This window comes from Pogona vitticeps, chromosome 3 (assembly GCF_051106095.1).
Source record: "Pogona vitticeps strain Pit_001003342236 chromosome 3, PviZW2.1, whole genome shotgun sequence".
Taxonomy (NCBI): domain Eukaryota; kingdom Metazoa; phylum Chordata; class Lepidosauria; order Squamata; family Agamidae; genus Pogona; species Pogona vitticeps.
In genome coordinates this window covers 7,456,787-7,470,007 of record NC_135785.1, presented here as the reverse complement: position 1 = coordinate 7,470,007, position 13,221 = coordinate 7,456,787, and the positions used below count along the sequence as shown (strand labels likewise).

At 47.2% G+C, this 13,221-nt stretch overlaps 1 protein-coding gene across 2 annotated transcripts in view; it reads left to right on the top strand.

Moving 5' to 3' along the window:
- Nucleotides 1-13,221, top strand: part of CLCN2 (chloride voltage-gated channel 2) — a 101,926-nt gene that overhangs the window by 81,860 nt on the left and 6,845 nt on the right. Inside the window, exons 15-21 of one of the 2 annotated variants that reach the window (XM_072996270.2) lie at nucleotides 617-830; nucleotides 1,851-1,984; nucleotides 5,486-5,670; nucleotides 5,862-5,967; nucleotides 6,407-6,483; nucleotides 6,677-6,733; nucleotides 11,039-11,077. In XM_072996270.2, coding sequence (XP_072852371.2) covers nucleotides 617-830; nucleotides 1,851-1,984; nucleotides 5,486-5,670; nucleotides 5,862-5,967; nucleotides 6,407-6,483; nucleotides 6,677-6,733; nucleotides 11,039-11,077 — 812 coding nt within the window. The remainder of the gene's footprint in view (nucleotides 1-616; nucleotides 831-1,850; nucleotides 1,985-5,485; nucleotides 5,671-5,861; nucleotides 5,968-6,406; nucleotides 6,484-6,676; nucleotides 6,734-11,038; nucleotides 11,078-13,221) is intronic. The other variant, XM_072996271.2, reaches the window with a different exon arrangement.

Genomic DNA, 13,221 nt, shown 5'->3' with positions numbered 1-13,221 from the left:
TCTGCTCTCAGTACCCGTAGTGGGGTAAACCCTGGGCAGGAAGGTGCTGTGGTTCACACCTTCTGCTTTTGGAGGTCCCAGGAGTACCTCCTTGGCCACTCGATGAACAGAGAACTGGCTGCAGAGGCTGTGAGTTCGATTCCCCCCCCCCCGGGCCTCCTTGACAGGTCCTGGAGTCAATGATCCAGAGGGGTCCCTTTCCATCTCTGCCGTTTTAAGATGATTCTAACACTTTCAAGTCCGGGATTGCCCTTTCTCCCACTAGGTTTTAAGCCGTCCCGTGTTCCCACACCCTGGTGTTATTTTGAAGGCCCAGCTCCTCAAGAGTAGCAAGCCAGTGGGGTGGGCTGGCTAAAGAGACCTGGACTGAAGATCCAGGTTGCCACTGAGCCTCGGCACTTGCTAGCTGGTCTGAGGCCAGTGAAGTCTTTCTCATCCCAGCCTACCTCAAAGGGTTGTTGTCGGCGTAAAGTGGGCCGGAGGGGAGCCATGCGAACCATCTTGAAAGACAGAATAATTATGGGAAGAAAGACGGGATACAAATGTCATTTAGTTGTTCTTCTGATGAGTGCCGCCTCTTTGCTTCCATGCCTTCTCCTGTGCTTCCCACCATCAGGCGCGGCCGCCCTCTCCGGTGCCGTCACTCACACGGTCTCCACCGCGGTCATTGTTTTTGAGCTGACTGGACAGATCTCCCACATCCTGCCAGTCATGATCGCGGTGATCCTGGCCAACGCGGTAGCCCAGAGCCTGCAGCCCTCCCTCTACGACAGCATCATCCGGATCAAGAAGCTGCCGTATTTGCCCGAGCTGGGCTGGGGACATCAGGAGTAAGTCTATGTGTGTATAAGGGATGGGTGTGGTGCCTCTTCCTTGTGTCATGCTGTTGGGCTACCAAGAGCTAATTTTTAAATTACAGTGGTGCCCCGCTAGACGATGACCTCGCAAAACGAGGAATCTGCATGATGATAAGTTTTGCGCTTCACAAAACAGTGTTTCCTATGAGCGATTTTCGCTGGATGATGTTTCAGTCCGTGCTTCGCAAGACAGGTTTTTTTTTTCCAGGACCGATGCTTCGCAAGACAACAATTTTAACAGCTGATCGGCGGCTTCGCAAAACGGGTGTTTTCAAGACCGATGCGTCGCAAGACAGTGATTTTAACAGCTGATTGGTGCTTCGCAAAATGGCTTCCGTATGGGCAATCTTCGCAAAACGACGATGATTTTTCCCCATTGGAACGCATTAAACGGATTTCAATGCATTCCAATGGGGAAACGCTTTTTGCAAGACTAATGTTTTCACAAGACAGCGATTTCAATGGAATGGATTACCATCGTCTTGCGGGGCACCACTGTATTTTTATGAACGGGCAATGCTCCGTAGTTGGTCTAGAATCAGAGAATCATGGAGTTGGAAGGAGCCATCGAATCCAACCCCCTTCTTAATGCAGAAATCCAAATCAAAGCAGATCTGACAGATGGTTGACCCATTTTCTCTTGGATCGTGGCTGTTAGTCCAAAGCACATGGAAATTACCAGGTTTTTGGGGAAGGCTGATACTGAGGCAATAGGCGTGGATAACTCAAAAGCTTCTCAAGCTTTCTTGTCTGGCCTGTTCCAAAAAACAAGGGATCTTTTGCAAGGATTTAGCCACAAACCCTGTATTTAGCTTCTTTTTTTTTCTATTCCTCGAAGCTTGGTTCAAAAGCGTCATGGGGAGCCTGTCAGATGTGTTGAAAAATTCCTCTCAAGTCCCTGGCTGCTACGATTTCCCTGGAGAAAGAGAATGACAGACGAGCATGTTTTAAATGGGTAACACTAATAGGCTTTTGTGTGTATGTCTTTTGCAGGAAGTACAACATACGGGTCGAAGACATCATGGTGCGTGATGTGCGCTACATCACCCTGAATTGCAAGTACCACGATCTTCAAGATGTGCTCCACAGTACGAAGATGAAAAGTCTGGCTTTGGTGGAATCAGCCGGTAGGAAAGAGGGCTTTAAAAATAAAGAAGAACTGGGTGGTTCAGGGTTGGGTGGAGGAGGGAAAGCCAGTTACCTTTCAGTTACTTTTTTGCAAAGTCAATTCTCAAGAATAAATAATACGGAGTGGATGCCTCCAAGCCACCTCTGTGGATCTGACTTACATCCAAATTTCTGTTGGGACTGTACCACATGGCCTATGGACGGAGGCTTGTAGGGTTGAATATTCCTCCCTCCATTGATACAACAAGTATCTATAGTTTTGTTTTTTAAGACAGGGAGGGGGGGACACCAGGGAGGAAGACTCCGAGCCTGCTTTGTCTCTTATATTCTATTTTCTACATGCAGGATTTTGATTTGGGAGGACCATTTCATTATGGTCACATACCCCACACCTCTGCTTACAGTCTGCGGTGGTTTCATTTGCCAACCATGGGGAGCTGCTGCCCGACATATCTCAGCATGCGCATGCTGAGTCTGGGCATGTGGGAATTACTTTTCTAAAGTCCCCCCAATAGATCTGGGGTTTCTCAAGAGTTGTGGTTCAGAAAAGTAGCTTTCTCAAATGCTCACTCAAATCCATAATTCAAGCCATGCAGGAAGGTTTGAACTTGAAGTGTGCAGGTGGGGGAGAGGCAATTTCACTATACAGTGGTGCCTTGCTTAATGATTACCTCATTAAATGACAAATCCGCTTGACGATGAGGTTTTTGCAATCACAAAACAATGTTTTAATGGGCAAAATTTGCTTCCCAACAATCGGTTCCCTGCTTTGGGAACTAATTCTTCGCATTACGACGATTAAAACAGCTGATTGTCAGGTTTCAAAATGGCTGCCCGCTGTGCTTTAAAACGGATTTTTCGCTGCACAGACATCGGAAAATGGCCGCCCTATGGAGGATCGTCACTGGACGCTGAGGTATTTAGCCCATTGGAACGTATTGAGCGGTTTTCAATGCATTTCAATGGGCTTTTTTATTTCGCTTGACGAGAATTTCGCTGTACAGCGATTTCGCTGGAATGGATTATCCTCGTCAAGCGAGGCACCACTGTAACTCACAGATGGAATCCTCTTTGCTGCCAGATGGAGTCCAAAAATCAAGCAAAGTGTGCTGCTTACATACTGCCCCATAGCACTTCAAGCACTCTCTGGGTTGTTTACAATGTCATTTAATTGTGCAGGCTACACGTTGCCCCTGCGCACATCAAACTAGTACTCCCTTTACTGACTTCAGAAGGACGGCTGGCTGAATGAACCTCAAGCTGGCTGTCTTGAGATTAAACCCGGGTCATGAGTAGAGTTTTGCCTGCAGTACTGCAGTTTAACTACTGTGCCACGAGGCTCAAAATAGTGTACAGAGAGGGAAATGATGCTGATAGTTGGTTCCTACTAAAGTCATCATCATCATCATCACCTAGAGCTGCAGAGCTGGAAGGGACCCTAACAATCATGGCGTCCAATCCCTTTCGAGAGGTCACAGTGGGGAATCAAACTCCCAATCTCTGGCTCCTCAGTCAGATGCCTAAACCATTGAGCTATCTAGCAGTTGTTGGTGGGGGAGACGTGGGGGGGGGAATAAAATAGACAACCCCTTGTTTTGGAAGCACAAAAAGTCTGGTTAATACTTCCATTTTCTTAGCCTACTCCAAGTCCTTTGCCTCTTTCTCCCGTGCTGAAATAGCACAGGCTCATAATAAGTACATTTCCAACGGAGTGTTTTATGGATTATTTAATTGGAAGCTTGCTTCGTAGCGACAGATTTAGAGTGTCCAACTTGTCCCGCCGCCTCTTCCAAACCAGCTGATGTCATCGTCTATTTCCCCCCCACGCCTTATCGATTTGGGTGAATCAACAAAATGGCTGTTGACATCATTTGGCCCAAATTATAGCACGATCAGGACAACGTCATGTCGGGCAGAAGCAGACCCAAAATGGGTATTTTGGTCCAAAGCACAGCCAGGAGCATAGCAGTTTCTGCGTTTAACTCAAGATTTATATATTGATTTTTTAAAAAAATATGAGACAAAAAAAGATTGAGACAGAAAAAGCAAGGGATCTCCAGAAAGCTTAGGCACACTTAGCTGTCTCTTCGGTCTTATACTGAAGGAGAAACAAGCTTGCATATAGATAGATTTCTCCTTTTAGTGGCCTTGCTTGTAGGCATACTCAGCTGCAGAGGCAGAAATATATCCTGCAGAGAAAATTGTAGTACAAAATGCAATCAGCAAATTAAATCAACAATTTTTCTCACCTGGGAGAAAAGGCCTACATTGGAAGGCTTTGAGGGTGAGTTAGGCCTAGCTCCACCTAAGCTTCCTATCCTTCCCTGATATGAGCTGGGAGCTTTCTTTGTGGGCAGGAAACTAGGTGGAACTAGGCCTAGCTAAACCTCAAAGCCTTCCAGACTAGGCCTTTTCTCCCAGGTGAGCTGCATTTTGGTGCCTGTAAAGAGGCTTGTATGGGACGTGGTGGCGCTGCGGGCTAAACTGCGGAAGCCTCTGTGCTGCAGGGTCAGAAGACCAGCAGTCGTAAGATCGAATCCACGCGGCGGAGGGAGCTCCCGTCGCTTTGTCCCAGCTCCTCGCCAACCTAGCAGTTCGAAAGCACGTAAAAATGCAAGTCGATAAATAGGTACCATCTTGGTGGGAAGGTAAAACGGCATTCCCTAGTCACGCTGGCCACGTGAACTGTCTTCGGACAAGTGCTGGCTCTAGGGCTTGAAAATGGGATGAGCACCGCCCCCCTAGAGTCAGACACGACTGGACTAAAAATTCAAGGGGAACCTTTACCTTAGAGCCTTGTAGTGCAGTGGTTAAACTGCAGTCTTGCAGCCAAAACTCTGCTCAAGACAAGGGTTCAATTCCAGGTCGCTGGCTTGAGGTTCACTCAGCTTTCCATCCATCCAAGGTCGGTAAATTGAGTAACCTAGCAGGGTAGGTGTGCAATGTGTTGTCTCCATAATTTAAATTGTAAACTGCTCAGAGAGTAAGCACCGTGGGGAGGCATAGAAGCAGCACGCAAGGCAGAGTGATACAGATTGTCTGTAAGTGATACAGATTCCCAGAATGGGGAATTATGGGATTTGTAGTCCAAATACAAAAAAAAAAAAAAAACTCTTATTCCTCACATTTGCTAGATCTGTAAAAATCTTCAGAAGGTTTCTTTTTGGACTACAGCATCTAAACATTTATCCCCAGTCCGTACGGCCGCTGGCTGTGTTGTGCAGAGGATTCTAGGAGCTGTTCCCAAAAGTAACTTTCCCTAGTTATGGAGGACTTTTCCGTTGTGTTATCCCTAAACCTAACTTAGCAATAGTGCTGGTAACACTGTAGTATCCGAAGACGCTCTCGGTTTCTCTTTGGATGCCTTCCATTTTTGTTCCAACCAGAATTTGTTTTAAAATCCCAAACATTGCTGTTGCCGTAAAGGTCTGCACTGTGTCCAAGAATCTCCCCATCGATCTGGAATATAAATTTGGCTTTTGTCCCTCTTGACCCTGCAGAGTCCATGATCTTACTGGGCTCCATCGAGCGCACGCAGATCGTGGCCCTTCTGAACGAGCAGCTGAGCTACGCACGGCGCCTGCAGCACCTGAGGGAGAAAGCCCAGTCCGAACGGCGAAGCACCGAGAAGATTCCGGAAGGCGAGGAGCCTCACCAGACACCGGACACGGGCGTGCGCTTTCAAGTGAGGAAAGCCAGGGCCGGGACGAAAAGGGAGGGAGGGAGGGCGGTTTTACGTGTTGGCAAAGCAGCAAACGACTCAAGATCTGTGATCCGTTGGAAGGAAGAGAGGGGTGGAAGAGACAGAAGCCGTATTATGATGATGTCAAGGCCCTTTGTCACCGTTTCCCTCTTTCTCTCGTCCTCTCGACCCAGATCAGCACAGAGGAGTCCTCGTTCGCCCCGCCACGAAATGATTCCCGCAAACCTTTGAAGCCGGCCTTAAAACGAGCCCCCAGCACTTTATCCGAGAGTCCTTCCTGTAAGTCCTAAACCTCCCTTTTAAGCCCTTGCAGACCCTCTTAAAACAGGGAGAGGTGAAAGTCAGCCCATCGGCCACATTCCCCCTTCCCCTGCCAGACCCCCTCTTACCTGATAACCCTGCAAAATATATTGCCCCCCCAAACGGTAGTGAGTTCCCCCCGAAAAAAGCTTCTCAAGGGTGCCATACACTCTTATCACACAAAATGACATACCTTTCCACCTTGAGGATCGGGGGGGGGGGTTCACCATTTGCTACTGGGGGAGCCAAACCTTCCCTCAAAATCTGGGGGACTTATGGGGTGCTGAGGGAGGTTCAGAGGGTGGGGTACAGCCCTCTGAGATCCTCAGAAGGATAAGAATGGTACCCCTTCTTGCCTGAACAGGTGCTGAACAAGCTATTTCTCACCCGCTTTTCCCCTCTCTTTGTCCGTGAATAGCTGGAAATATGGAAACCCCGGGGATTGCCTTGAGGAGCCTTTTCTGTGCTAACACCACTACGGCGGAGCCTTCTGAGGTAAGGCCCCTTGTCTTCCCAGCGCACCTTTTGGGGTAGGTTTCTGGGCACCGGTGGTTCCATTTCCCCTGGGCCACCCCGTCCAGCTCTCTCTCTCTCTCTCTTACGTGGCCAGATGTGTTCCTTTCATAGCCATCCTCCTCCCGTAATTCCTCTCTCTTTTCCCTATTTTTTGTTTCTCCTTAAAAAAAAGGAGAATCCGGGCGCGTCAGAAAAGCGCAAGTCGAAGCGTGTCCGCATTTCCGTGGCGGTAAGTGTGTGGGCCACGCTGCCACGTCCATCCAGCTCCTCCCAAACAATCACAGTGGCAGGGAACTTAACTTGCCCTTAATGTGTGCATGAAGGTCTGGGATTGTGCTGAAGGCTTTTAGGGCCCTGGAAATTTGCAACGGATGCTGCCTTGAAAGACCTTGGAAATGACATCTTTCTGCCTCCACATTACAGAGCACAGGGTGGTCATGTTACTTTCAGAAAATAACTCCCCAAATATCCTAGCCTTCAGGTTCTTTAGCCATGCTGGGTGCAGGATTTTGGGATAGTGTGGTGCTCTTTTTTTTTAAAATTTTTTGGACTGCAACTCCCAGAATTTTCTGGAAATTTCCCAGGCACAGTTCTGGGAGGTGCAGTTCAGAAACAGAAGCTGAAAGGCCAGCTGTATTTATCTCCATTGATGCCTTCTTTGGGCTGTTCCAACTTTTAAAAAGCAAGGAAGCTGACCTGGCACGACCTGGGAGTTGTAGTTTCTTCCGTGGAGTGCTAGTTCTTTTGGGAGGTGCCCACTAGAGGGCCTAATGGGCAGCAAGACTGCAACTCACAGGAAAACCTGCAACTCCCAGATAGCACTAGTGCATCTTCCTTGTTTTTTTAAAAAATAGAAACAGGCCCCCAAAAAAGGCACTGAAGGAAGTAAATATAGTTACTCTGTAGACCTCTGCTTTTTTGGCTATACCTCCCAGATTTCTGCCTGGGGAATTCCCGGAAAATTTTGGGCATTGTAGTCCCCGGCAAAAGTATTATTACAGGCCCTGCCACAGATCTGCACACAGAGGTACAGATACATATCCCTCTAATTAAAACGAGGCATTTATCCTGCACAAACTTTGTAGGGAATGAGCAGAAGTTGTACAGTATCAATCTGACACTTGTGGATCTGTTGAGCCAAGAAAGGTAATCTAGGGAGGCTTTAGTGAATTGTTCATAGCCAGGATGGCTAAGCAGAACCTCCGTGTTCAAACAACGTCCATCTCTAAGCCCCAGATGCTGAGTGGCTGCTGTCCATTGGCCTTCAGATAAGCTTCCCAGAAGCATTTAGCTGTAAATATAAAAAAATTATCTGGAGATTGCAGTATATCCTTTTGCCAGGACTCGTGAAAAATTATTTCGCACTTTAGCAGGGCGAAGACGGGTCAGCCTCGAGAGCCTTCAGCACAGTTGGGCCTCTTGTGATGATTAATCTTATCTCTTAGTGGCAGCCGAATCCCATCTACCCTCCCCCAACACCCTTTTTACAAACTAACTGATTTATATAGTGATCACTTTTCTGGAACAACCAATCATCAATTTCCATTTCCTACATTTCTGCTTCCAAATGACTTGTCTCTCCCACCTAATTAGCTCCTGCCTCCTGTAGTGAAAATCTGCGATATTTAAATCATGTTGGTGATTTCTACTTTCACAACTAGATTTATAGTGGTTTGGGATGGGATTTAGATTCAGCTGATGGGGAGGGGGCAGAGCTGGCCATCCTTCTTTCCCCCCCCCTCCCGTTTTTTAAAATTTATTCCAACACAGCTTCTGAAGCCACTTGTTTTCCCCCAGAGAAGCATCTGAAAAGAGATTAATCTGATCCATTATTTAAGAGTGGATACACAGGAAAACAGTTTTGCGGCTAGGATGTGAGTTAAAAATGGAAGCCTGTTCAGCAAACGCACATCTTTGCAATTAAACCTGTATTGTCATCTGCTGAGCGATGATGCGCCACAGCTGCTGAAGAGCCCCTGCATTTTTAGGCTGTATTAATAGAGACGTGGTGTTCAGATCCTAAGGAGTAAATATTTTCCTCTGCATTTGCACTGACCAGGGGTACTCCTCGGTTATTGTGTTCCGTCCTGGACACCGTACTTTTAAAAGCACACCACGTATTGAGAGTGTGTGTCTGGAGGAGAGCAGGCCCTGAACGATACCTTGCAAAGATCGGTTCCAAGAGCTGAATTGGTGGGAAAGAGAAGATTAAAGGGAGAAACGAGAGTGATCATTAAATATCTGAAGGGCTTTCCGGAAAAAGGAGCGGGTGCTGTTCTTCGAAAAGACAGGAATAGGATCGTGGAGTAGAAAATTCTGTTTGAACGTAATTGGTTCCCCCAGGAGATGATAAGCTCTCCTTCGTTGGAGGTACTTATAATAATAATAATAATCTTAGAACTGCAGAGCTGGACGGGACCCCACGGATCACGGAGTCCGGCCTCTGTCAAGGAAGCACCAGTGGGGGAATGGAACTCCCAACCTCTGGCCCCCACAGGCAGAGACCCAAACCGCTGATAGCTCTCCAGCAGATATTGAATGGAGAACTCAATGGGTTTGGAGGAGAAGTTGTCTGGGGGTTGAATCAAGGGTGGGCAGCTTCCAGAAGCCCCTCAGGCCCCCGCCTCAAGACCTTGGAGGGCTGCAGCTTTGCTGCGTCCCACCCACCCTCAAAATATTTGCCTTTTTAAAAGCCTTTTTTAAAATTGGAAATGTCCCAGCAGTTCATTCGGATGGATGGATGGATGGATGGATGGATGGATGGATGGATGGATGGATGGATGGATGGATGGATGGATGGATGGATGGATGGATGGATGGATGGATGGATGGATGGATGGATGGATGGATGGATGGATGGATGGATGGGTTAGTCAATGGATGGGTGGGTGGGTGGATGGATGGATGGATGGATGGATGGATGGATGGATGGATGGATGGATAGATAGATAGATGGATAGATAGATAGATAGATAGATAGATAGATAGATAGATAGATAGATAGATAGATAGATAGATAGATAGATAGATAGATAGATAGATAGATAGATAGATAGATAGATAGATAGATAGATAGATAGATAGGCCACTACATACATACATACATACATACATACATACATACATACATACATACATACATACATACGCACGCACGCACGTACGTACGTACGTACGTACGTACGTACGTATGTACGTATTTACGTACGTACACACACACATGCATGCATGTGTTTCTGTACATAAACACTTCTATATTTATCTCTACACTCATACCTATTTTTGTGGTTGTTCAGGATATAAGGTGCTATAGGGGAGAGGACACCCTAGCTTTTCTGGGAGGTTGAAATTTGGGGGCTCAAATCATAGCATAGTAGCTTCTTGGAAAAAAGGGTGTTTGGACTCTGTCTCCCCAAATCTTCTGGCCAGCAGGGCCATTGCTGATACAGGCTACAGAAACCTGAGAATTGTATTCCACCCAAATCACTTTTTCTGCATTCTGATCCTTTCCCATTTTACATTTCTGTGGTTCTGCGAGGGTTTCTGAGGTTATGGTAGAGCCTCTGGCCGTGACCTTCATAGTCACTAGAGCAGGAGTTCCCAACTTTGGATCCCCCGATGTTCTTGGACTACAATTCCCAGAAATTCCGGCCAGTACAGCTGGTGGTGAAGGTTTCTGGGAGTTTTAGTCCAAGAACATCTGGGAACCTACGGTTGGGAACCACTGCACTAGAGGATAGCTGGAAGTGTCCCAGAGTTGATAAACACACCTTTTTGGAGGATGGTAGACTCCGGGGGTCCCTCTTAGAGAAAAGTGCTCAGTATGGTGCACGTGCAATGTACTGGTGAAATTAAGGGCTTGGGCTGGCCTGAAAAGAAAACATATATGAGCCATACAACATGCACAGCACTTTGGGGGGAGTGGCATGTTTTCCTGTGTTTTTTGTTATCCTGCTAGAATTGGCAGAGGGATCAAAGAAAGAGTTGCATTTATATGTTGCGTGAAGAGGACAGGACTCTCCAAGCAGCCTGCTTAATTTCTGTGCCAGTAAAAGAGGAGGAAGCAAGCTAAGTGTACTCACCTACGTGGAATTCCTTGTCGCCTTTGGCGACCAGATTAGTGCTGAACTGCAGGGCTGGTTACAGGGCGAGAGCTCTGATTTATCCTTCCACAGTCACTTGGGGACCGCTTAGCTTTGGGAATGGTAAATACCAGCCCCTGACACGGGAGGGCACCCTCAGTTCACAAATTTATTGTGCAAGATTAGCGACTTCCCCCATTTGCCCAGCATCCTTGTTCCCTTATAGGTAATTGCAAAGCCTGGGTAATTGAGACCAGAATAGCTATACAGGCTGAAGGATTTCTATGCATTACCATCCAAACCAGTAACTTTTTTTCCAGCTGGGGGTTTTTGTATCCATTCAGCTCTCCTGACAGTTCCCTTTCTCTCGGTTCGTATCTGCTCCGGCCCTTTCTCCCTCCCTTCCTGCGTGGCCTGGATAAGTGTCATCTTCTCTCTGGTTTTCCTTGCAGGATGAATGCGAAGTGATTGGCGAGATGACCCCGGCAGAGGTAAGCATCTGTCGTTTGCGGGTCCCCCACCCGCCCACCCTCTGCACCAAACCCTGTGGGCGGATGAGGAGGCTTTTCTGAATTTATTCTGTGCCCCCCAGCTGCGTTCTCTTGGAGGGCCCAGTCCTTACATGAAGTTCCCTAAATAAGCTTAAATGGGCATCCTCTAAAAGAAATAAGCGCCATCGCCCTTCCATTTTCGAAGACAGCGTAGCATACAGCTTGGCTTGCTTTTCTGAGTTGCCTATATGAGTTCCCTCTCGTCATGTTTCCTTTCATCCCACTGCCTGCGTTAGGGCACTGAACACTACCTGGGATCTCATGGATGATTTTGTGAGAGTTCTTGTCAGGGACAGGGTTGGGAGCTACATGCACACACCCCTCCTAGTTTTTCATGGCCTGGATGTTTCCCCCCACTAAAGCAGGTTCTGAATGAATACATACATGCCGCCTTTAGGCATGTAGGTGTTGCGTTCCACTGAGCCGTGAGCCTTTGTTACCTGCCACACACGTACACACACTGTTTGCTGGGGAACACAGGTGAGCATCGGTGCCTTCTTATCCTGCTCGTGGCCTTCCCTGAGGCACCTCTTTCACCACTGTGGGAACGAAGTCTAGATGACTAGATGGGCGGGCTATAAATGTAATAAAGAAATGAAATAAATAAACGAACGGTGGACCGGAGGTGCCTAATTCATGCAACATACGGCAGCCCTATGCATGAGCAATCTCCAGCATGTCCTGACACGGACAGGCCCTGCTCAGCTCCTGCAGACTCAAGGCAATGGAATCCTTTATTGAGTCAATCCATCATGCATCCAGTCTTCCTCTTCTCCTGCTGTTTTCGACAGCCAGCTCTTCTGTTTCAAGCCGCCTTTCTGCTTCCAGAGCCTCTTATCCACAGAAAGCTTTTGTCCCTTCCAGGCTCCTAAGCTGACAAGAGATCTCAAAAGGTGTGCTTTGAAAGACTTTATTAAGCCAGGTTGTGTGTGTTGAAGTGACTATGTTTGGAGTCACGGACGCTCGGATCAATCAAAGTGTGTATTTTCAGGCTCCGGTTTCTGTCTGTTCCTCCACGGTCCTCTCTAGGTTCTCGTAATGCAGCAAGTCTGCAGCTAGCTAGAGAAGTTCTAAGAATGCAGCAAAGCTGGAGTTATTGCATAACGGATGCCTGCGGATAACCACCGCTTACTGCAGCTAAGCTGGAGCCGTGGTAGAGAGAGTGGGCTGGGGTTTTTAAGGACAGCCACCAGATGCTAATAAGTACAGATGTATCGTTACCTTCCGTCATCCCAAAAGACTATCTGTTTGGGAGGCAACCAGGAATGGGGAAGGTTTTGGGGGAGGCAGTTCCCACAACTGACCGAAACTCTGTAGTTCCTCCTGCTTCTGTGTGTGTCCAAAATCAGTACTGTCTGCATCGTGCCTCACGGAAAGTATTCGGTTTCTTTTAACTGCAGTAAAAACTTCTGCGTCTGCTGAGTAAGGAAAACACACGACGTGAAGCCTGGAATTGAAGAAGCAAAACAGCAAGGAACCATCATAAGAGAGGATAAGGCGATGGCAATGCCTCATTTGCCTGGATCTGGGGAAAAAGCTTTTTGCACCCCAAAATTTAGCCACGCTCACTAACAGGTTCTGGGAGTCACTGTTCAAGAAAGTAACTGCAGTTGTTTCTGTTTTATTGTTACATCCGAAACAGGATTTTTTTTTCTCTCCTGGCGGAGCAGTTGCGTGTGTTTCATGCTTTTTAAATTGAAATCCTGGTCGTTGAGACGTACCGTTCCGTTTTGATCAGCGCCGTGCGCTAAGAGATAAATTCCTTTCACCCTCCACGACGGAATTCGTATTTTTCTTGTAGTGCTGAAGGTCAGCGTAGTTAAATTTTTAATAGAGCTAATTCACATGCCTGCATCAAGTGCAGGTCTAGTGTAGAGAGATAATTGCTGCTATCATCCGTGAACAATTCAAACGATAATAAATGAACAAAAAGAAAAGGAAGCGCTATTATTTGCTGTTGTAACAAAATCTTGGCTGCCTAGTGAGCCCTTGCAGTTCTTACCTGAATTAAAACAAATACAGTAATTGTAAGATAAGAACCTGAAGGGGGAATCACACTCGTTTAGAGGTGTTTATTGTAATTA